We start from the raw sequence: 24,648 nt of genomic DNA on the forward strand, positions 1-24,648 counted from the left end.
GAATGGTGTGAGCTGCCCATTCCAAAACAGACAAGCCAAGGCAACAACCTGAGAGCTCCATGCCGACACTGAAAATCACACATGGTAGCACAGTGAGTCCAGAGTCCTTCTGAACAGACTGTGTCAAAACCAAGGACAAAGAGATGGCGCCTGTCTTCAGCACCCTTCAGGGATTTCTTCGTAAGATGAAATCTGAGTCCTTTCTTTACAATCCTTTAAGTTCCACGCCTGAGCTGTGTCAGCCATCAGCTCATGACAACACCAACCTCCAGGCAGCTTCTGTGCTGCCAATCAAGCACTGGGCTGTACAGCTCTAAGACTGCAGCATCTTTCCTCCAAAACAGCAATGCAGATGGTGGTGTGCTCCATGCAAGGGACTGACAGGGATGGAAAACACATCCAGGTAAAGGTACTTTTCTGTGTTTCTCGAGGTCTTGCTCCTTACTGCTCCACACTGAGCTCCACAGGGTAGCTCTGATACATGCACTGATGGTAACAGCGGCAGCACAGAGCTTCCTGCGGCAGTGCCAGCAGGCTGCCAGGCCTGATTCAAAGCTGCTTTGTGCTCTTCGGCTTCATGCTCTCCCAGGCTGCCGCCAAGCACTGTGCCTCAGCCGCTGGGGGGGCTGACGCTGAGCGCCAGGGCTCAAGCCCTACAGGGGACAATGCCACTTCTGTGTCCTGGAGTGAGGGACTGTTCACAGGCTGTTATAAATAGCAATGCCATTTATTCCTTTACATTCTCTGACACAGGGACCCGTGAGTGGCTTGCTGTTGGATGGCCGGTCAAGCACCTCTCCAGCCTTCAGCTGAAAGTCAGCAAGCAGCCAGGTCATACAAATCCTGCTCTTTGGTGCTTCCTAGGATCAACCCTGGGGCTGGACATGGGAATCCCGTCGCTTGGACAAAGGACCAAAGCAGTTGGTTTATCCTGTACACCTTCAGCACCTGAACTTCTTGTTAGCCCACCTGAGCTGACACAGGAGAGCCAAGGTGTGCTTGACACACTCCAAACACAACAGGGCCCGCTGGGATTCCCTGAACACTGTTGGAATTTGGTATTATGTCCACGAGGCCACAGAACAATTAATGCTAAGTTCTAATTAGAGAAGTCAAGGCCACAGGAGAGCTTCCATTTTTGCCACCCACAGAACAGCACTGACGAAGAAAATAATTATAATAGCACTGAAACGAGAAGAGGGACTAAAACATCCCAAGCTTATCTTCAGTACCATTCTTGTTATAACAAAAATAAGGTTTTATTTAACAGAAGAGGAGCCTACTGCTGTTCCCTGGTTGGGTGAACTTCAAATTGCTCCAGGCTGCCAGTGATGAGGGAAGAGGATGCTCTGTTTCCAAGCTGCCCATTGCAGCCTCCAGCAGCTGTGGTAGCATCCTCTGGAGGAAGCTGAGGGAGCCAACACATGGAGCTTCTGAATGCAGGCAGGTCAGGGCACAGTGCCTCTGTGCTCAGAAAGCTCTGAAGTCTGCCATCAGGTTTGAGGCTTTTTTGCCTAAAGAGGTTTGTCCTAGGAATTTATTACAAATATTATTCATTAAAATTAATTTGGTTTTGCACTGGTGTTTGCACTTTACTTACAAAGTCAAATCCAAAGCAGAAGGTTAATGCCTCCACAGCTGGGTGAACACCAATAGGCTCAGCAAGCAGCCAAAGGGCTTCACACAGGCAAAGCAGGGAGCAAAACCCAAAATTTAGGTCATGTCCTAGACTGATATTTCTCACCCCTGGGAGAAAACCAGGGGGAAAATCAGCAGTACCCATTGCATTGTCCATGCCATGCCCAGGTGCTGCAGTGTGCAGCAGGGACCCAGATGGGCACACAAACACATCTGCTGTGCTCCTGCCTGCACAGGTGTCAGTACAAACATATAGGCTGCAATTAGGATTTCTCATCATATTTGAGTCAGAGCAGAATTTTCCCTCTACTGGTAAGCCAGTAAAATCTAAGGAAAGATTTGAAATACTGAAGACTAACTAACGGGTAGAATTAGTCAATATTTTCCATCTATCTCTGGTTTCTCTCTTAACTTTCTCTGAAAGCCTGACTTATTCAGAGGAGTCACCAGAGCATACCTCCTTGCATGTGCTCTTTTTTCCCACCTCACCTTGTCACTGTTCCTGTATTTGCTCCATTTCTTCAGCATCTTCAGCCACTTGTCCACACGTTCAATTTCCTGCTGCTTTTGCTGGTGGGAGAGGGGGGAAAAAGACAGGACAAATTTAAGAAAAAAGCTAGAATACAATTTCTGAAAGATAAGGACTTCCTTCTCCTTTGGTTTAAATTTCTGACAGCTGAACTTTACACTCAGCTGCATACAAACACCTCTCACAGGAGACAGGAATAACCCAGAGGTGTTTGCAAGAGCTGGTAATTTCAATACTCAGTCATTAAAAAAGCATTGTATAAACAAGGAGAGACGCAGGCTTAACATGCAGAAAGCATTTCCAAAAGGGCCATTTCTTGACCAAAAAAAAACCCTATCCAGGTTCAGCTAGCTTCAAATCACTAAAAACGAGGATCACTCCTCCCCAGATGAAGTTACAAGAACCCAGTACCCACACTGGCAAAGCTGACAGCTCTCACCTTCTCTTCCAAGGCGGTGCGGGTTGGCAGCTCCTGCTCACTGGAAAAGCAAGGGGTGACATGTTAACCATGGGGACAGCAGTGTGTGTGGTGAGGGTGGGAGAGAAGAGAGAACTTACTGCAGAAACCCAAAGCGGTCAGTAACTTTGTACAGCGTGAAATCAGCATCTTCCCACGGGTCAATCGTGGCTCCCTCCTGCCTGCCCTGAAAGCAGAAGGAAGGTCAATGAGCCACATCAGGAATGGAAATACCCCAGTGCCTGCATCCTGTTCCCCCCAGTACCTGTATGCTAGAAAGCACAGAACAACAGCACTACAGACCAAAGCCTGCTCTAGAGAGAAAAAAATGCAACACAATCAACAGAAAAGTCAACAGGTTGAAACCATCCAGCTTATCAGAGGTGCCACTGCTATGGGGTCAAAAGGGTTGTACATCATAGCAGGCGGTGCTGTCGGGCAATCGGGCACAGGCCATCCTAGCTTTAGTAGGGACACAGAAGCACTGGAAATCCAGGGCCTCTGTGACTGTATGGAGCATATATGGGATCTAAGAGACTGTGAGAGAGGATGGGCAGGCAGAAGTAGGCAGAAAGAGCTTGGCTGCTGCAGCAATTCTTCAAAGTATCCTTGCTTGACCCACTGACCAAATATCCCCAGCCTTAGCTAGTGTACTGGGGAAAAGCACAAGGCTGGTACCTTTTCATACTTGGCAATGATCTCCGCTTTTTCCTGGGTTATTAAAGTGTCTATATCTTTCTTCATGTCAGAAGCTGTAAGGCAGAGGAAAAAAAAAATTAGACAAAGAGGTAAGTAAAACCATACACAGCATAAGAAATATTTTAGGAAAGAGCTAATAGGGAAAAGCTTTGCTGACAACTTTAGCTCCCAGCCTTATCCAAAAGATAAAATGAGGCTGAGATTAAGAAGCCTCCATACAGAACCTGTATGGAACTCGCATGCATGCAGCACAGCTGCCAGCTCCTCACTCTGCACTGAGCAACAACTGAACTGGAGCAAGCGGGACCTCTGTCTATACAGCAGCTGGAGTGGGAGATGCTCTGCACACTCACACGCTGTGCAGAAGACAGAAAGTAAAATTGAGAAGTGCAATCCAGCAGTGCTGATGAGTTCTGAAGCCCACGAGCGGCAGGCAGGATAAGCATTGGAAGTTGTGCCACGTTTTCATTCACATGGCTGTGGCTTTGCCAGCCAACAGGTCCCAGATGGACAGTGCACTCTGAGGAGCAGGGAGGGAGCTGGGACTAGCATCAGTTCCCTGATGGCCTTTGGAAAAGGTCTACACACTTAGGAGTACAAAGCCTCTTAGAATAGCTTGTTAGATTGCTTTTTGATTGCTCAAAGGAGATTTTTGCCTATTTTGCCTGCTGTAAGACGACCCAGCAGGGTTGGGAAAAAGCTATTAAGGACCATCACAACCTTAAACTATTCCCCCCACTGCCACAGATGAATCATTCAGTGATTCACTCAGAGCATCTGAAAGCTAAATGACTTCAATAATACAGTCCAGAGATTTATTGTCCAGCTTGAAAGAAACACATGGGATCCTTAGCTGTACAGAATCCTGCAAGAAATTGCAAAATGAATCACATGGCCAGCACACTGACTGCCCATGTGTGCTGTGCAGGAGTGGGTTGTGCCGGTCCTGCCCCGTGCTGGGGGCAGAGCAACACAACACAGCAAATCCTGACCCTCTGCAGGCTGCACATGGGAAGAAAAGCACTACCTCACTCATTTTCACTTCACTTCAGATCCATTTGATAACGGTGATGTCCTTTTCTTTTGCTTGCATCGTTCTCATGAATTTCAGGACCACTACAGATCGGACACTAGAGCCACTAGAGATAAATGGGGAAGTAAGAAGGGAAGATCACTGCTTCCCATGCTCCCCTTCTGAGAAATGTGAATCAAAGGAAACTTACTCTCCTGCTCCACCTCCTTCTTACACCACTTTTGGGTTGTTATGAGGCTGGAGAATTCAAACGAGATACTTACGGTGCTGCTGAAAATACAACTTTTCTGCAGGCTGGAGGGAAGAACAAACTGTATGTCAAATTAAGTGCATGATTTTTTAAGATACTTACGAAGTGGAAATTATTCTGACCATCTCTACCACACACTGTAATAAAATAACCAGAGGAAGAGCTATTTGGTAAGAAAGGAAGACTTACATAGCAGAAGAAAGAGCAAGACCACATGTGTTTTGGCTTCAGCCTCTGCAAAAGGCTCCCTGCAGCCAGAAACTTCAAACTGGTTGCAAAGCAACCAGTTTTGCACCTCGTAGCTGGAACACGCCTGTAGTGACCTTGCTTCTCTGTACTGTACTGCCTGCCCACACTGAACACTGCCTAGCCATCAGCAAACCCAAACTCTTCACAAAATATCCCATCTAGGAGATCCTAGATGGTAACAACCTTCCCTTTGCTAGCTTGCCATATGGGATTTCAGGTACTGGCTGCAGTCAGGTGTCTGCATCCGAACTCCATGACTTTTTGCAAATATTGCTATTTCAAAGTCAGACTTACTGTTATAATCCTCCCCAAGATGTCTCAGATTCTTTTTTCCATGAAATCTTTACCATCTTATTTAATGGTAAATATAGGTATCTACACTCCATACTCCTTGACTTTAAGGTAACACAGACACTGAGTTTTTCCTGTAGTCATACCACTGTCACCAGAAAGAAGAGTTGGGCTCTGCTTACTGAGCTCACACCATTAGGATGTATTAGCCATCCCCTACCTAGTTCTCTCCAGCACCTGCAGATGAAGCAGATGCTGCTACCTGTTTCCTGAAGATACATCTGCACACCTTTGTATCCTCTCTCCCCACTGCTTGACGAACACAAACAAGGAGGAAGTCCCATTAAGGACTTCCATCAGGACTCAAGAGCAGCACGCAGATCTGCACACAGCAGAAATGAAAGTGTACAGTCTCTGTACAAGGACTGGAGCAAAGGCACTGAAGATCTGGCCGATGGAGATGTAGAGTTTCATGGAGAACTGCAAGGAGTTGCACATCTGTAATATGCATGTTTAGGACTTGATGATCCTCAGTGTTCCTTTAAACTTGGGACATCCTACGACATTCTATGCCTTGAGATGCCCCATGAGAAATTCACTTCAGCCATGATGCAAGATCTGACACCTCGGAAACCTTCTTGCACAGCAGTTTTCTGTGGGACCTCTGGCAGAAAGCAAATCCCAGCCTCTGGAGGGAGAAGCTGCTGGTGATGTTGTGCTGATGCACCCTTCTGCACACAAATTGAGCTTCAGAAAAACAGAATTTTCTTCTAAGCCCACTGCTTTAAGCAGCAATTATCTGCATGAGTTGAACCCCGCTGCTAAACCTCCCCATCTAAGCACTGCTGAATGCTCACAGCTTCCCTACAACCAACCAATTTCCCCTTGAGTCAATGCTGTTCCTTCCCGAGGTGAAGCTGTCTGGGCCACCTGCAGCCCTTCTCTGCACACTGCCCCAGAAGGCACAGCTTGGAAACCTGCTCGCCTGCCTCAGCCCTTACAGAACTGCACCACAGTGCAGCACACCACATGGCAACGGGGGTTCTAATCACTGCTTGGGTGAAGGGCAATCACTAGGAATTGTTACCCTAAGAAATGAGTTTGGTTAAGATCTGTTGGATTCCTGAATGTGCCAAACAAAAAAAAACCCACATGCTGGCACACAGCACAACATGCTGGTATCAAACTGAAACTGCTGTGGGACACAGTCAATAAGGTACGTAGCTGACAACTGCACTCACCACCATGGAAACTTAGAAGGTCTCTGTTCCTGTTATGCATTCTATTTTAAAAGCACATTTTAACAAATCAAATCATGTCAAACCTCGGGCTGCCCACGCTACAAGCCTGCACTTTTCCTGCAGGAACAGGCTCAAAGAGCCGACCTCTGGCTGCCTGTCCCAAGGCAATGCTCAGAGCAAAGCCCTGCAGTGTGCAACCCCACTGAGACACAGCAGCTCAGTATGCAGAGGACCACAAAACCCTCGAAATGCCCCAGAAGGTTTCACTGAAGCACACAGACCTGTGCCCATCCCTGCTTGCTGCTAATCTCCTATCAGGCAAAGTGGGCATTTGGTTGCAGCCGTGCTGCAAAAAAGGGAAGCAGAATTGTGCTCACCAAGTCAGTAATGGCTTCAGAAACAAAATTACTACCGGGCAGGATGAACACAGATACAGGAGATCCTGTTTGCATGTTTACTTCCTTGACTACAACAAACCCAAGAGCGCACAGGCATGTTAATTTATTTTTTTTCTAAATGGAGGAGCATGAAGTCAGATGAAACTTAAGGAGAGACTGAATCAACTGAGGGCCTCTGCAAATGACTGCTCATAGATCACCTTCCATGACTCATAGGTGTTTCAGACGGCTCAAATGGGTTCTCATCTCACTATATCTGCATCATATTTGCATGCACCATAACATCACAGCCACCTCTACAAGAGCACGCCCCCTTCCTTTAGCAGAGGCACTGGTGACAGCTGAGAAGGTCTCCAGTACAAGCTGTGTGATGCAAGTAGCGATGTCCCAAGCAGCTCAAGCAGAACACTCGGGATGACCACAGAACATACAGGATAACTACATAATTGACAGCCCAGCAAAGGTCTGAACAACTCACTGCCACAGGCAGCAAACAATTGCTTTGGGGGCGATGTGACTGACACATTAGGCAAAGGGAATGTGGTGATGTGAGGCACCGCGCCCTTACCTGCACCTGTATCAGGTGCCGAGATGCATCAGTTCAGCCAGAGTTGTGCTCTCCCTTTTGGGCATCTAACCAGCAGTAAGCCTTCTGTTTCAGGTTGCAATGATTCCTGCTCAAGCGCTCACGGCTCAGCCCCGGGCAGCCTTGTTGCACTGCTGTCTGGACAAGGGCTGGTTCCTGCTGAGGGCTCACTGCAAAGGAAGCAAGGAGCTGGTGAGTTTTCCATCCCATTCAGTGCTGCCCTTCAGCAACGCACCAAGCATCTGTGGGCAATGGGGGTCGAGGTGTAATTGATGTTGTGCAGGCTGCTCTACCCACAACAGCAATGTGCAAGGAAGGAAGCTCCCTGGGAACAAGGCGGGATCTTGTGCTACTAGCTACATGCTGAGAGATGACTCCCAAGCTGGTCGAGGAGTTGGTTTGACCCATCCTCATTTTCATCCCCTGTGCAACTCTATACACAGGGGACACAGAGGTTTCACCAAAAAGCCATCCTGGCTGGGATTCCCAGCACAGTGGGGAAGCAGTAGGCAGTAATAGAGAGAAATCATTCCCCCACTGCCACTTGTGCTCAAGCTTTTGACTCAGTGTGCTCAGGGTGAGCTTCCTCCCCACCCAGCACATATCCCTAGCTGTTTTCCCTGCGCAGGGCTCTGTGTTTCAGCTGCTTTCTGGCCTGGCTGAGTGGCAGGGCCTCCCCTGGCAGCCCCAAGCCCCTCTATCCCAGCAGGCACACTCCTTGCAGCCAAGCAATTTCTACTCGCTGCATCCAAGAACTTGAAGCAATTCAGAGAACAGAGCCCACTGCGTAGCTGTCATTATGACAGCCTCAAAAACTGGTATTTCTCTCCATTTTAAGCAGCAACCAAAAAAAAACCAAGAAAAAAAAGGACCTGAAAGCTACCAACCTGTGCTGTGACACATAAACATTTGCACAGGAGGAGCAGCAGGGAGTGCAGTGAGGCCCAGTTCCTCTGCACCCACACTACACCAGGCCAGCCCCAGCCCTTATGCAAAGCTCAACTGCTGCAGTGCCAAACCGCAGCTCCAGACACATGCTGAACCCCTAATAGGGCTGTGGGTCTGCACACTGTGCCTCAGCAGCTGTTATTCTTAGACCTTACAAAGAATTAAAAAAAAAAAAAAATTAAGAAGATGCAATGCATTTTTCTCTCTCTTTTTTTTTTAGAAGCTTTGCTATTTAAATGATTTCTACTTGACCTCATTAAGAAAAAAAAAAAAAAATGAAAGAGAGAGAAGTTAGAGAATGCAAAAGTCGACATGCTGTTGTGGGAATTGAAAACTTATTTTCTCCTCCATCTTCCATTCCAGCATCTATAAATAAAGGCCAAAAATCCAGAAGAAAAATCCCCCTCTTTGGGCAATGCATAAGCGTGGAAAGAAACTGCATAAACACAGAGCTTAGGAGCAAACTTCTGTCTGCTTCAGAATGCGGAGCAGTTTACATTTTTTTAACTGAAGCACAGGAAGGTACAGCAATGATTGCTCTCCCTTTCAGCATGCAACAGGCAGGATGCTGAGCTGCCAGCAGCCTGTGCTTTCCTTGGCACAGTGGGACAGCATCCTTGTAAAGTGCAAATAAGGAAACAACAAATGTCCTATGATATAAAGGCACTGGGATGACCAATGAAAATAAGAGGTAGGAAGCTAAAAATCTACTAGCAATGAGATACAGCTCGTTCTCAGAAAACTTGCTGAAAATAGCCTGCAGGGCTTTATAACTAAGCTGCAGGCATCTAAATTGAGTTAAAATGAAATGACGTGTACTGCGTGGGTCTCACCTCTGCTCATGTCCCATGCTTAAGAGAAGTAAGCCACATTAGACCAATTCCTGTGCTCCTAGGAAAACGTGTTTGAAAGAGGTCCTCCCTGCACCACTCTCATTCCTTCAGCCACTGCAATGGGTTTGTTGGGTGACACAGCAGCCAAACCCACTCACCCTTGGCAGCCCCTGTGGGGACACTCCCTGACCACACACATTGCTGGCAGCTCCCTGGGCTCCCGCTACCTTCAGACAGCATCTCCAGACTCTGAAGCACCACCACCGTTAACTTCCTCCCTTCCACTGAAACCCCATGAGATCACATCAAGAAATAGCAAAGTTCAGAGAAACAAGAAGTGTCTGATCCAGCACTGGGAAGGCACAGAAAAGATGTCTTCCCAAGCTCCACGATCCCTCACAGCTCTGCAGTACGGCATGAGGACACACAGCGTTTCCAAGGAGTAATTAAAAAAAGGTTGTGTTAATACAACATAACCTTTCTCTTCCTTTTTGTTTGTTGATAACTCCTAAAATTACCCAAACTGAACGCTCACAGGAATTTTTGCTATTTTGTGCAAAAGCACCATTATATATAAACAAGAAAATGTAATGGTTGTTTTCCCTTTGAGGAAATCACTCACACAAGAAGCCTCCCCTCTTCTCTTTGGGGAAAACATGTTTATAAAATCCAACTGGAAGGGAAGACTTCAGGCACACACAGTACTCACCACAGGCTCCAGCTTACAAAACAGCACCAATGCTGTTTTGTCAATGTAAAAATAAATCCAGTTGGGTTTTTTTTGTTGTTTTTTTTTTTGTTGGTTTTTTTTTCCATGCTGCTGAAATCAACATCTGTGTAGTCTGGTCAGAGCTTCAAAATACTACTTATAATTCACAAGGCATTTGGCTGTTACCACTTCACCGTGGTTGACATAAAGTGCATGTCTGACACTAAAAATGGATCCACTGGAGCCGGTGTGACAAAAGACAGCCGTGCAGCTTCTCAGCCATGGAAGAGAAAAGTGTGCTGACAGCTGAAAGTCAGTGATGTCACTGCAATAATAGTTAAATGCAGCAGAATGACACAAAAAACCTTACGTTCTTAACACCTTACGCTTGGCGGCTGGACTTGATGATCCTTGCTATTCCACGTTCTGTATTCCTCTACCAATCTGTGGCATACACTACCATGTAACAACGTAAGCCGCTGATATCACAGGCCATCCCAAACCATCAAGAACTAGAAGTTCAGGTTTGCCAGCCCAGCACGTTCCCCATGTCTAGTTTTGAAACCTCCCGTGACGATGCCAGCATCAAGATGAGGCAGCAATTTGTCTCAGTTTCTGGGGAAAGAGCCCTCCCCATGAGCTCACTGCCTGGCCATGAGCCCAGGAGGAGAAGGGCTGAGGACAGCCCATGGGCAGTACCAAGAGGCAGAGCTCTGGGAAGCTTGTCATCACCTCACCCAGTTCCACAGCCATGTTTCCCAGTCTTCCCCCAAGTGGGTCACCACCCCAAGAGCTCAGCAGCAATCCTGCCTGGCTGTCCCATACCTGCTCTGCCCAGGAACTTCATGGCAATCTTAAATAGCTTCAACTGAAAGAGATGGGAAAAAATGAAAGGAATGTTGCTGTTTCTCACAAAGGACAGGGGGATGCTTGGGCGCTCCTGTTATTTAAATGGAGTGCTTCAACCAAGCCCAAAGTAGGAGAGCTTCAAAGAATTTCCCATACAGGCACTAACTCAAGCAACTCATTCCTACCTCCTACTGAAGGAAAGGGACCAAGAAATCATACAGCCATGGGGTGCTTTGTGTTGGAAGAGACCTCAAAGACCCATCCAGCGTTTAACTCCTGCCACAGGCAGGGACACCTCCATCTGATCAGGCTACCAGGATGCCATCTAGTGTGGCTTTGAGCACCTCAAGGGATGGGGCAGCTACAGCTACTCTGGGCAATCTTTTTCAGTGCCCCACCACACTCACAGTAAATAATTTCCTCCTCATACCAAATCTAAATCTCTCCTCTTTCAGTGCATCTGTTACCTACTACTACAGTTTTCCATGTGCTCAAGATTTCTGATATGAGTAATGTAGCAACAGAAGCAGGTCAGAGGGGACCACAGCAGACAACAACTGAACAAGGTAAGTGACAGTAAGCATAGAAAAATTACAAAAAAATTAAATCTTCCTTCTTGGGTGAGTTAAAAAGCAGAGGGAAAAGTTGAAGAAGATCAGAGACTGTGGCAATGATGGAAAGACAAGCATTTGGTATGATGGAAACCCACATTCTAGGGAGAAGGTGCAGACAGGGACACATAGCTCTTGAAGACACAGCAATTATTCCAACTCCATTTGCCTTTCACCCTGTGTCCTGCAGCTCTGGAAGCAGATGGGCTACACGGCACTGCAACCTGTAGGGTGGCTTTCCTGGTCACTTCTGACAGCCCCTCTGGGTAATTTATCTACATGATACTTCTATTAAAAAGAAAGTTAAATCTGGTCCTTGGAAAACACTCATGAATCCACAAATTGTAAGATGGTGAAAAGGCCCTGCCCTGACATCATGAAGAAAGTGCAAAAAACTCCCAGTGCTGGCTAAAGCAAGACTGTACCAGTGGTGATTATACACATATGCTGCTCTCCCCAGAGAGCAAATGAAAATAACTCAAGCATCATCTGGGTTTCAAAAGGACAGTAAGAAACAAGAGACAGTCTGACTTAACTGCAGACATGCTCAACTGAAGGAAAAACAACGCTGATTTGAACTTGAAAGATGCATTCATCTTTAAAGTGCTTTAACAGGAGAAGCAAGTAGACAGATCACTTAAAACTTGTCCGTTAATTCAGTTAATTACTATCAAAAACACTTTGCAGTGATGATGATGATTTCTGAAGGAGTTTGGGAAATGGGAATCTTCACATTCCAAGATGAAAATCTGGGATAACTGAATGCAACTTACATCTGGTGCAGCTGGCCTTAGCACTTTGCAAAGGACTCTGAAAAGGGAATTTGTCAATAAATAAGCACCTGAGAACAGTGGAAGGTATTTTGACAAGGAAAGACCCAAAGAAATTGCTTTCCTTTATTTCTCCTAAAAAAAAAAAAAAAAGAGTGGGGCCAACATAAAAAGTAAGATCCATGCTTGAGCTAGACTGCAGATGCTGAAATAAGACTTGAAATCGAATACCAATTGCATGGGAGTTTTTTTGCACTTTTTTTTTTTTTTAACCAAACATCAAGTCATGAGCAGGAAGAGCTTTTTTAGAGAGCAATTGGAGCCAGTTTGCTCTACATCATTACTTAATTTAGCAGAGGGGCCTCTGTTGAGGTGAGCACAGCCATTAAGGCACAGTCACTGCAACTCTGTCCCAGCTGAGAACAGGACAAGAGGAGCTCACCTGTCTGGTTCCAGCATCTTGACAACACAACTGCCTGTCAGAAGTGGACAGAAAGCTGAAAACTCCTCAACTATCCAAAAATGCTGCAGATAAACCAGGTTTCTTACCAGCATTTCATGCACAAACTTCCCAGTTCTACAAGATTGCTAGCAAAGTTTGTCAGTTACCAGACTACTTTGCAGCACTGCATGTATTTAGCACCTGAGACCTATGACCTCACTCACCCCCTCATACTTCAAGACCCCTCATACATCCAGGCCTCTGGTCACAGAGCTCCCCAACACTCAGTTCAAGAGCTGAAGCATCCCAAACCCCATCCAGGGGTGCCAGAAGAAATAATTCCATCACCCAAGTGAAGCAGCGTATGTGCATGCACCTGTTCTAGCAGAGCAACACCGATACTTGGTAGAAACATATCCTTTAGCAACACAAAAGCCACAGCACCTGTGCCACGTGCACACGACACAGGACAGCTTTCCTATCACTAGCCTGCAGAGCAGCTTCAGGAGGTGCCTGTTTCCAACAACCACACAGCTTCAGCTCAGGTTCTCTGCATTTCTCCTCCTTCTCCTGTGACACCTGCTCCCGATAGAAGCATAGCTGCAGCAGCACACAAGTGGTGCCTTCCCAAAGCACTCCAGGTCTTTTCTTCACCCCTATCTCACTGCTGAATCCTGCTCTGTGGCCCCCTACAGCAGGACAATCTCAGTCTCTTTTAGAGCTCAATCTCTTGCAGCCCTGATGCTTGCAATGCACTGAAGCGATGACGCGTTTCTCCCACTTCCTTACATTGATAGAAAACAAAAGCACCTACTGTTGCTCAACATTATCACAAAACATTTGCTTTTCCAGACTGTTTCTCCCCTCCTCCTTTTGGAAGGGATTTTGGCAAAACAGCAGCCTCAGCTCTTGCTCCCTGCTAGGAGTAGCAGTGGGTGATTTGGGAGCTGAACTGCACACCATTCCCAGGCAACATTCTGCCTACTCAGGCATTCTCTGCTCTCACTGGGACATGTGCATGCTTCCTGCAGACCCCCTGTCACCCCCAAACCCACACTGCTGCAGACACTGGTCTTTTACAGCAGCCACAGAAGTGCACTAAGCCACATTGCTCCTGCCAGTGAGATTCAGAATTAAACACAGGTGCCACATGAAAAATTAGACCCGGCTGCCAAGCTCACAGCTCTAGAAAAAGCACTGAATGCATTAGCATACAGTCACATTTTATTTTTAATGTATTTTTTTTTTAAGCAACCAGAGTATCAGGTTTAAGGTCCCCAAATCAAGACAGGCAACTCAGATCCTGAAACCCTCAGCTCTTGCTGCCCAAGCTAACCTTGCAAGCTGCTGCCCATTTGCAGAAAATCCTCACCACTGATTTGGGTACTGCGAGAAAAACAAAACATAGAGAATTGAGCAACCACTTTAATACCATTCTTTTCCCTTTCCCAGGCTCCAGACAATGCTCCAGCCCCATGCTAGGTGCTGCAGTCAGGAAAGACCTGATCCAAACCCATGCAGTGATGCTCCAGACTGCAGCATCCCCAATGGACAAGATACTGGCATGGATCACACGCTTGCTGTGCTGCCTTAAACCTCAGGCTGCAGAGAAGGGATGGATGCTGGCCCTGGTTAAACTAAGAGGAAGCCTAGGAGGGCTGGCTGAACAGCATGCTACCATTTAGGAATATCAAAATAAAGGCTCCTACCTTACAAAGGCAAGTTTTTTTAGACACAAATTGCAACTTCAAGCACATATTACATGTTTCACAAGGAACCGCCTAAAGCTGCGTTAAAAGACCTGGGATGCTTTGGGTTTTTTAAATTCTAGAGCACATGGAATTCATTCAGCTCAGCTCCACATATGAGGCCAGAGAAGAGAAACGCCATCACAAGGTACCACATGGCTTGGACAAGGCTCAGCCATCTCTTACCAACCATCCTTTGTACTCACAGCAAACACAGGCAAGTGCTTATTATTCACCTGTGGCTTAATTGCCCTCCTCACTCAAAGTCATCAGAGCAAGAGCAGAGATGCATCTAACAGCTCTGAACACCAGCAGTTTGCTTATGACAGCCCAACCATTTTCGCTAGCAATTATCAACAGCCAGATAGCATCAGCAACCCAACCTGAGAGTGCTTGTGCAGCTCCTCCTCCTCATGCCATCGCTTCTCAAGAAGGTTTTCCACAGCCACTCTGAGTTTCAGGACTCAGACACCAGGGGAGAAGCAGCCCAGCAGCCTGTGGATGGATGAAGATGACCTTCATGTTTGATGCAGGAGTTCATCTGCCTATCTGTAGCATCTCAGAGATGACAACAAAGTCCCAAATCGCTCCATGTAGTGAGCTGCAGATGAAACCACTCCATGCAGACCTCAAATTTAGGTTGCCCTTCTTTATGCTGAGCTTCTACTGGATTCTTAAATAGCAGCATTTCTGTCTATTCCTGTGTACAGTTCCTTTTATGCTTCTTGTCCAAACCCAGTTTTCTGAAAAGCTGAGATCTCACAAATTGCATTCCCAATTGCTTTCCAAAAGCAGGTGACATCCCTGTGCCTTGGAAAAGCCCTTGCAAGATACACCCAGTTCTAAAATCATATCCACTTGACACCAAAATCCACCATCAGACACAAATCCAGCAGAGCACAGGCTGCCAATCCCTTTTCCCCTCCCCACAGCAACACATCTTTGGCTGAAAAAGTTTCTGCAACTACAAATGCCTTCAAGAAATTGTTACAAAAGTTTATTGAGAGATGGTCATATAAAAAAATATATTCTTGAGGAGAGCTGCAGCTGAAAATACCGAATCCCCACACCCACTCTTCAGAGAAAATATTATCAGATGTCACTTCCCAACGTTAAAAACATATTTGTTTGTTTCTTTTTAAATTAAGGTTGTACTGTGAACACTGAATTTTGTTGCTAGTGATCTCAACATGGGTACCATCAATCCTGACGTCCTTTGCTGTTAATTCAATCCCAATCCATGCTTTCTGAATTGCAGGGAAATAGCATCTAGCCACCTGTACTGAGCTGGGGAGTGCTTGTGTCATCCAGATTTATCTTTATTTTTTATAGTTCAGGATATCGAGGCGGAGAACGTGGGAAGGAGACAACGTCAACAAGCAGAGCAGCAGCAGTGCAGAATGAGCATCAGCACATGTGGGTTAGAAAGCATGTCTCACCCAAACCTGAGCTGGGTTTGGTAGGGAATCCTCTGTATGGGCAGGCTAAAGGGGAAGCTCAGCTGCTGCCCAAACTTCTGGAGGAGGTCTTCAATGTTCAGAGGGCACCAAGAGCCACCCCATGCCCCTCTTTGCGAGTACAACCACAGAAAGACGTGGCTCACGTAGTGCCCATAGGTACAACCTGCAGAAGGAGACGATTTATGCAGAGACAGGCATTTGTTCAATAAATACTACATATGGCCTTCTGCTAATTTGTAACAGTTCATCAACTCTGCTCATTTCACAGGACCCCTGCAGTGCTACGCATTAATAATAAAACACATTTTTTCTGACAGCTCAAGGAATATTTTTAACACGAAAGTGTCAGCATTATCCTCCCAAAGCTGAGCCATCCTGGCTGACAGCCTCATCACGTTACATGCAGAAACCAAGTGGGGCTCTGAGCATACCTCACTCGCACCATACAAGCCCTCCAAAAAACACATCTGAGCCCCAACATCAGAGCTGCCAAAAGCAGTGCACACCAAAAAGCATCACCTGCCACAGCAGAACAGTCTAGCACAGGCAAAGGCCATGCTTACTGCTTATAAAAAGGACAAGAAACAGCTTAAGTCAGAGCCTCTGGCTTACCAATTTGCTTTAAAGAGTGGCTATCTCATTCAGCTTGTCCTTACTAAAGGTTGTTGGCAAATTCAAATTCTAATATGAGCATGGAACAGGTTAGGAACAAGCCTCTTGCTCGGCAAAAGGGTGAAATACAAGAGATGGGGGAAAAAAGTAGAGTACTAATAAATTTTTTGGCCTTCTAACCCTTCACATATATACACTGTGTCCCCATTAGTAACTCTCAGAGATGTCAAGAAATAAAACTGAAATTCTTCTGGTTCCTTACTCTGGTGCCCAGTCCACTGGTTCCATTCCAGGCCAGCACCTTGCTATCCTATGTTCTCACTGCCCTTTGGGGGATGCATCCAGAAACCCTCCCGAAGAAGAGCAGAGCCTGAGCAGCTGCTACCTGCAGCAATGAAAAAACTCTTGAAAGAACTAACCTGGAAAGTGATGAGCAGGAGAACAGGCAGAGCTATGGCATCAGCCTTTAAAAAATTCTTTCAGATGAACCTGAGAGTGGGGTGAGGAGAGAGCAACCTAAGCCCTGCTGTGTGACCTTCCCTGTGCTGTCCTCAAGGAGATCCCGAAGGATGTCCCGACTGTGATGCAGCCCCAAGGCCACAGCCTCCCCTCTGCACACGCAACCCAGAGCAACTCAGAGAACTTGCCCACATGGTGACATCACTGGGCGTCTAAATAAAGGAAGCTTTTAATAGAATTTCCCACTGACGGGCTTAATCTGGTAAGCCCTGAAAGCCAGGGCTTCGTCAAGGGAAGGAAGGAAAAGGGAAAACAATAACCACCCATCTTGGGGCCAGGCAGGTAGGCGGCGCCTTGGGAAAGAAACCAAAACAAACAGAATTGACTGTCCAGTACCTGTGCATGGGATACGAGGCACCTGCATAAGCAGCACTTATTGTCAGGGAGTTCTCTATGAATTCATTTATTTTTCTTTTTAAAACAAAAAACAGCTCAGTCTATTTCTGCACCAGGGTAGGGAAGAGAAGGATGAAGATGAGGAGAGGTACAATGAGGATAGGGAGAGAAAAAGCTGAGCTTGAAGACTGAATAACACACACTTTCACATCAGAGGGTCCTTCTGGCTTCATGTTCATGGGGCAGGTTCTGTGATTCCTAAAAGCAAACCAGAGTTGTCTGCATATTTAGATGGCTCCTCGCTGCAAATACTTCCAGGACAAACCATCGGCAAGCAGCACGTCCTGGAAGCTCTCACAAAACACCAACGAAACCAAAACCGCCCAGAGGTTCAGTCAAGTTCACACGTTGTGCTCGTCATCCTCTTCTGCGTAACTCTTTATCAGTTTCACAGTACCACGGAGCAGTTCCCCTTCCTCCCTCTGCTCCTCCAGCATCTTAGGCCGGGCATCCACATGGAGCGCCTCGCGATCGCCAAGTGACTCATGCTGCAGTAATGCGGGTGGGAACGGCTCCCATGCCCGGCCTGTAAGGACACAGCCTTTTATGGTATTTTTAGAGTGGAAGTTGTGGTGGTTCGTAGCACATCGCCTTTTGTTTTGCCTGGGAGAACAGAGCTCACACTGCCTGTGCCCCAGGACCAACAGTGAGGAGCTCGCACAGGTTAGGAGCGAGACAGTGCTGCTCTCTGTGGTCTCCCTTGCCTGCAGTGCCACTTGCTCCACATGGCAGGGGCATGGCTCTGGCCACAGCTCCAACACAAGGACACAGATTGTGCAGTGGACACTCTAATTGTGGCATTAAAGTGTCATTAAATGTGGCTATTTTGTAAGGATCCCTTCCCTGCATCCCCTGAGCTCTGCCACCCTGTGTATGGCAGTAGGCTAATGGCCCTGGTGACAGTCACCAGGGGAGAAGCACAAGGGGAAGCACACACTGGGCTTGCAGCATCTAACAGGTGGATGGTGCTGCAAAGGCAACTGAGTCCCATCTCATCTGCCTTTCTCTCGGTGCGAGCTGAAACTTGGGACTGCGTCTCTCTACTTAGCCAGCAACCATAAAATCAACTCTTTAGTCTTCCATCCTGTAATATTTATCTGAAATGTTATTAGGAAAAAGCAGGCGGGTGTTGTGCTGAGAGCAGGTTACCAGAGACACAGACACTGAGCATGCAGGAGGAGCATTGCTCCCCAGGTCCAGGGACCTCAGCACACGTGGCATGAGGTTGGCAAGGCAACAGAGCCTGCTCGGGGTGCTCTTCAGGAGCTAATAGTCACACCAGGGATAACAGAGCATCCCAAACACTGAAACAGGATTCTGATTTTAAATATGCAGCAGATCACTTTATGGGCAGCTCTCTGCTCCTTCCCACCTGATGCACTACCTGCTCTGGTAGAGAAGGGAATGACAATTTCTTCTTCTTCTTCACGTATCTCCAGTCACAACTCCAAACAGCAGCTGATTTTAATCCTTTCAAAACTGTTATTCAAGAAGAAATTAGATGATAACCTGTACATGCACAAGAAGACTAGAAGAAGAGCCATCAGGATGAAGGTAGTAGTAATCGATCCTCCTGATACAAAGCACTGACATCAAGTTTTCCTTTCACCAGTACCAGGCAGCAGTGGAAGCAGCTGGCTTACCGTGGGATGGGTTACGGAGCTCACCGCAGCACGGCAGAGGAAGTGCAGGGAGCACCGCTCCGGGGCGAGGGCTGGAGCACAGCAGACAAAGCAGAGGGGAAGTCGGGGGGGAGTTACGCACCAGAGAGCGCACAGCCCACTACGAACCTTGGAGGCAAGCCAGGAAGGCAAAGTCTAAAAACAGCAGCACAACTCACAGCAAACCCCTCCAGCCTTAAATGCTAGTTGAATGAGAACCTTAACGGTGATTTGGTGCAGTTGCAGCATCCACTGCCCACAGCACTATTCATTGCCCCAGAGCCCGGCTGCTGGGTAGGCACACGTCCAAATGAGGGCACGGTCCTGCCCCTCGCTGCACAAATCCCCAGTGTGTTTTTTGAACTTGCACGTGCCCGACGCATGCCGACATTCGCAACGCATCGCGCTGCTGATGATCTCAGAGCCGATCTGCAACCGCCACTTTTGGTCTCCCACGGGCACAGGCAGAACTCCCCAGATGGTCTAGGAGAGAGCCTGCTGCTCCCTCATGCATCTCCAAGCTCAGGGAGTCTTCCTGCAGCTAGGCAATGCATAGAGACTTCAGAACTGAAGTTCAAAAAAAAAAAAAGAAAAGACCATGTGAAAGGCTCCATCCTGTTCGAAGGAACACAATGAATTTCCTGCAGTCTTCAATGGCTACATATAAAGCTAAAAGCCTTGCCACAAGGACCACAACACCCAGACACTAACTCACCTTACTTCTCAGTCCTGCAGAGCCAGCTTAGCCACAGGAAAACAACATTAACTCTTTCTGGCCCCATTTCTCATAATCCAACCAGTGGCTGTGTACAAGCAAAGCAAGCCACTCACCTTTCACAATCCTTCATTTGGACCAGCATTATCAAATCTGATTAAAAAAATACCAACAACAGGAAGGAAAACAAATGCAGAATAGCACTGAACAAAACAACAAACCCAAAACTCCTCTGTCCAGGAAATGAGTACACCCAACACTTATCTGGGACTCAGAACTCCTACCCTTGGCCCCCCTGCCCTTGACACACTCATACCGGACTGGGCAAAGGGAAACCTCCTGCTTGGCCCCCTAAATCTGACAGCCTGCTTGATGCAGGTGTGCTTTATACCAATTCATAACAGCACTTTGATAGTGAACACCCACAAAATAGAGCTTTCCCCAGCCAGCAGGTTTCTTCGCAAGCCTAAAAGCATCAGGCATCAATTCCTACAAAGTCTTAATGCAGATGCTGGGCTGGGACACAGGGAGCAACCTTGGCTCTGATGCAGCCCAGCTATCGGCTCAAAAGGAGCAAAATCAGCCATGCTGAGCACAAGCTGCTGCTCCTGGAAGTGGCACATTGATCACGCTGGGCACCACCTCACCCCTGAGCCGTCAGTGGCTGGAGCTGGTCTGCAAATTGCACACTGACAGAAGGCTTCAGAAGCCTTGCACAAGAAAGCAGAATGAAATAAAACGTCAACAGGGCTGGTTCTCCCCAACGTGTAATTTTTCCCCAGGCAGTACGGCACAGTGTGAATGTGGCATAATGTTGGGCAGGGAAAGGCAGGACATGGCACTATGCTGGCACATGGGAACGCCCCACAGCAGGCTCTCTTTGCCCAGTGGTAGTCTGTGCAGTCCCAACACAAAGCCTCTAAGTGCATTTCAGGCTCAAAAGTCAGCTGAAACAGGTCCATTCTCCCCTCCCACTCCATAAATACGATCCAAATTGGGTCATCTCCTAACAATATATGAATGACATTCATTTAAGCCTCTGATGCCGTGCTGACATAAGCTGTGTCCTTTCATTCTCCTTGCACTGTGAGTGCTAAAGATGCTTTTGTACAACCCCTGAAGTACTCCATTTAAAAACCATGGTAACTAGAGCATTGCATTCAGTTGCTCTTGAAAAAAGCCAGTCCCCTTTTCCCACAATAGGCTCTTGGATAGCTCAGGGACAGGCAGAAAAACACTGCTTGATTCACACTACTTGGCCCAATGGCTGAAGGTGGGATGCTGTTGTGCATCACTCACAAAGTGCTGGGGATCCCTTGAATGCTGGGGTCAACTTGTGTCCAAGGCAAGACAAGGCCTGCAGTGTTGGGTGTTGTTCCATAGATCTCCTACCTGGTTCATGCAGCCAAGAAGCAGCCAGAAGTCAGCACAGCTGCAGCATTAGATGGGCAATTCCATGAATGATTCCTTTCCAATATCCCAGTGCAGCAGGCAGTGAAGAGGAGAAGAAGCAAGTCTTGCTGTTATCTTTACACAGCAGCAACAGTTGAGTGAGTTTTAGTGAGGATTTTCTTGCTAGTCACAACTCTTAGACATTAAAAACACTTCTGCATTTCAGAATTTGGAAGTCTGTCTGCTGGCACCAGCGGTGTCCTCCTTTCTGAAATGGAAATATTCAGACGTGTGGGCACAGAGATCGGATGGAAAGAACAGGGCAGCTCCCACTAAATACACCATTAAGTGGGAAAATCTAAAGTGAAGAGGCCCTCTCAAAGAAGGGACATTTGTCTAAGATGGAAGGCCCAATTATTTGTTTTTCTTTAAAAGGAAAAATATTCATAGCTCTGCATTCATTACAAAAATCACACGCACCAGCAGCAGAAAGTCTAACGCCTTAAACATGACCTCATTGCTGCACCTCCCCTGCATGCCATTTTAGCAGACTTTTTTTTTTTTTTTCCAAATCCAACTGCACACTGTTACGGAGCCACGTTCCAAGATTTAAGATTTTAAAATTAGAAGTCTTTAACCCCAACGTCTGCAAAAACACCCTGCCAAAAAAAAATGGCACAGCATGAAAAACGAAGTCTACCCTGTTAGGCAGCTTATTCCAGGAGTGACGCACAGCACAACACTCTGTGCCTGTCTGTAGGACCCGAACCAGATGCAGGGGATGTGAGATGTGCTCCCATTTCAACACAGCATGTTTCAAGTCGTTGCAGATTAGCTCAGGGTTGCTGTACACCAGCCCAAGGAAGAGGCCAAGGGCATATCAACAACAGAATGTGCACTCACTTGCTGGAGATGCAAGCTTGTTAGAAGGCAGCATAACGTCCTGCCTTAAAGAACACCTTTATGAAAAGGAAAACCAAGGCACATAATGCTTAACTGATTTCCCATGCAGCCAGATGAAATGAGACTTCATCAGCCAAGCAGAGGCATAGCTGAACAGTGGGCCACAGATAAACCATGCCATGTAGGTCAGTACACAAACCTACGAGAGCCTTCCTGTTTGTCTGTGCCGCTGTATCTAATGCCCAAGCCTGCTTACTGATGGAGGTGTATTTCCTGTGGGATGCTCCTTATGTTCTGGACTGCTCCCTCCAGCTTTCATGTAAAAAACAAGGCACAGCTTCAGCAGAGGAAGCAAGGACTGAGCATTTCAGCTCCCAGTACCTGACTGGTGCAACTGCTGGTTTATGGGATTTTCCACTTCAAAAAAAAGTAAGTTTCTTCTGGCTAACAAAGCATCATCTTTCCTAAGACAGATGGCTCTTATGAGAGAAGGGAAAGAGGTGAAACAAGGACAAGCTTTGATCAGTTAACTCTGAATTCCCTAGTTCTGCTGCTCTGCTCAATACATAGCCTTAGTTTTCAGCAGGCCTAAAAACAGGAGGAAGCTTGTAACAGAAAACAAGAAAACCATTTGGGGAAATTCTCACCATCCACAGTCTGCTCCACAACAGCCTGTCAGTGCCTGTTATTATGTTCATGAGAGTTTTGTTTACGAAAGAGCTACACTCTTTGAAGTCCAAAAGCAAAACACTGTGGTGGATCACAAAATATTAATCATGTAGCTGATCGCACAGTGTTTGGGTTGGGTTAGTAACCTGCTGTCAGAAAAAATAAGTTTGCTCACAGTCAGGTTTATGAGCATTTTAGCAACGTTAGCCTCCTCCTTCAAGCAAGCTGCCCAGAGGCTTCCCAGACCTGCCCCCCCACCGCATTTCCTGGCTGCTGTGGTTAAAGACATCTCTGTAACATGTGCTTTGACAAACACTCTGGCAAGTAGGGCTGCTTCAACCTGTGGTAGGGCTTCTCCATCCCTGCTGACAGGCACTACAGTGCTGCTCTACCTTCCTTTCCCTGTGGGTCAAACACCTTAGTAAATGAAGATTTCCCAGTTGGCTAAGAGTATCACTGGGAGCCTGCTCCAGGATCACAAGGACACCAGGCTCCTGATTGCAGAGGTCTGGCAGTCACTTTCCTTGAAGCATAACATCTGTGATCTTTTGTCCATACTCTGTTCCTCCAGCCAGAGGAAGGGCAGTCAGAGGGAAAGGAAAAGGAAAGTCAAAGCTCAACGCTATGAGCAAACTTTGGTTCTGTGTTGCCACAAGGTTCTTCAATGGCATGAAAGAAATAAAAAATTCCTTGCATTTGCAGCAAGAGATGGAGAAGTCTGCAGTGACTTTGGTTTCAAGAGGAACACAGTGTTTCCCAAGCCAATGCGTGTAGCAGCTCCAGACATTGTGGCTCTGGAGGTGAGCCTGGTTCCTAATCCCAGCCCCTGTTGGCAAGCAGTTATGCTGACACGTCCTGTGCCTGTTCTCAGAAGCAAAGATCTCCCACTGAAACATGCTGCACTGCACATTCCAGGTGGGAAAGGAGGAAAACAGATACTAGAGGATGGACAGCAAGCCACGATGGCAAGCAATTTACTAGCCAAGCAGAAGACAGTCATAGTCTTGTGCATATCCTTTCAGCTGCTTCACTGGCACTACTTCATTCAGTGAGGTGACCAACAGAGGCTTGCACATCTCCAGCCAGAGATCTACTGTCTCACATCTGAAACACCACTCAACCTTCCTCCTCAAAGATTTAAAGATGCAAAAAACACCCAACCTATCGCTGTAAGGATTGCATAATGGCAACCCCTGCTTATCAGAAGACCTGGAGCACAGGTGACTGCAGCCTGGTATCACTGAAGTAACATCACTCCCATTCTGCCCCAGGTGAAGAACTGCAAGCGCAGTGAACACAAACCTTATGGAAACCATGAGGATATGTCAGTTCAGCTTTTTCACTACTGTCTGCATTTTCTATAGCAGAAGTCCCTTCAGCATAGCTTGTAGGTGCAGACCTGGCTGCTGCAAACACAGATCACTTGTCTGCTACCAACTCAAATGTGTCCAATGACAAACGTGTAGTCTTAGCAGGGAGCTCTCAAGAACAAACCACAGGGACTATCTCAAAAAAGCCTTTGTATGACAAGTATAAAACCACCAGAAACGCAACCTGTCCTGCGACCAAAAATGCCAATAATTGTCCCCAGACAAACACACCAGCTCCCCACTAATAGAGCAAAGTGGTGCATGTGTGCAGTCAGGCCTTCCGTTACGGGTGGCATGTGACTGCACAAAAACTGAGAAGTTCCCTCAGCCAGGAAGACAGCTATTTCCTTTGCATAGGGCCATCATCAATTAGTCACCTCAGTGCCAAGAAGCATTTGTCATATATAAAGGCTCTCTCGCAATACTCTCTTGACTGTATATCTTCTATATTGCCTGAATAATATCAGCTTCAACTGAAGACACTGAAGCTACTTTCCAGCATTTCTGTAGCATTTGTATGGTAACTGGCCCAGCACCAGAAGACAAGGAAGGCAGAGGGCTTTAAACATCACACTGGAAAGATAAAGCAAGATAAAAAAGTTCACCAAAAGCAGTCATCCACTTTCTACTCTGTGCATCTGCAATCCCTGTAACATAGCTCAGCACCGGG

At 46.9% G+C, this 24,648-nt stretch overlaps 1 protein-coding gene across 8 annotated transcripts in view; it reads right to left on the minus strand.

The window, feature by feature from the left end:
• LOC128086359 (USP6 N-terminal-like protein) overlaps positions 1 to 24,648 on the minus strand; it is a 66,955-nt gene that overhangs the window by 16,108 nt on the left and 26,199 nt on the right. For 3 of the 8 annotated variants that reach the window (XM_052694921.1, XM_052694927.1, XM_052694928.1), the window contains 5 exons: positions 7,354 to 7,541; positions 3,303 to 3,376; positions 2,726 to 2,811; positions 2,607 to 2,646; positions 2,128 to 2,208 (listed from right to left, as the gene is read on the minus strand). In XM_052694921.1, coding sequence (XP_052550881.1) covers positions 2,128 to 2,208; positions 2,607 to 2,646; positions 2,726 to 2,811; positions 3,303 to 3,368 — 273 coding nt within the window. In that variant the 5' untranslated portion in view covers positions 3,369 to 3,376; positions 7,354 to 7,541. Of the gene's footprint in view, positions 1 to 2,127; positions 2,209 to 2,606; positions 2,647 to 2,725; positions 2,812 to 3,302; positions 3,377 to 7,353; positions 7,542 to 14,664; positions 14,777 to 18,911; positions 19,497 to 21,036; positions 21,305 to 24,648 lie in introns of those variants that run through there. The other 5 variants (XM_052694922.1, XM_052694926.1, XM_052694924.1 and 2 more) reach the window with 4 other exon arrangements.

Source organism: Tympanuchus pallidicinctus, unplaced genomic scaffold (genome assembly GCF_026119805.1).
Source record: "Tympanuchus pallidicinctus isolate F22 unplaced genomic scaffold, pur_lepc_1.0 scaffold3, whole genome shotgun sequence".
Lineage (NCBI taxonomy): Eukaryota > Metazoa > Chordata > Aves > Galliformes > Phasianidae > Tympanuchus > Tympanuchus pallidicinctus.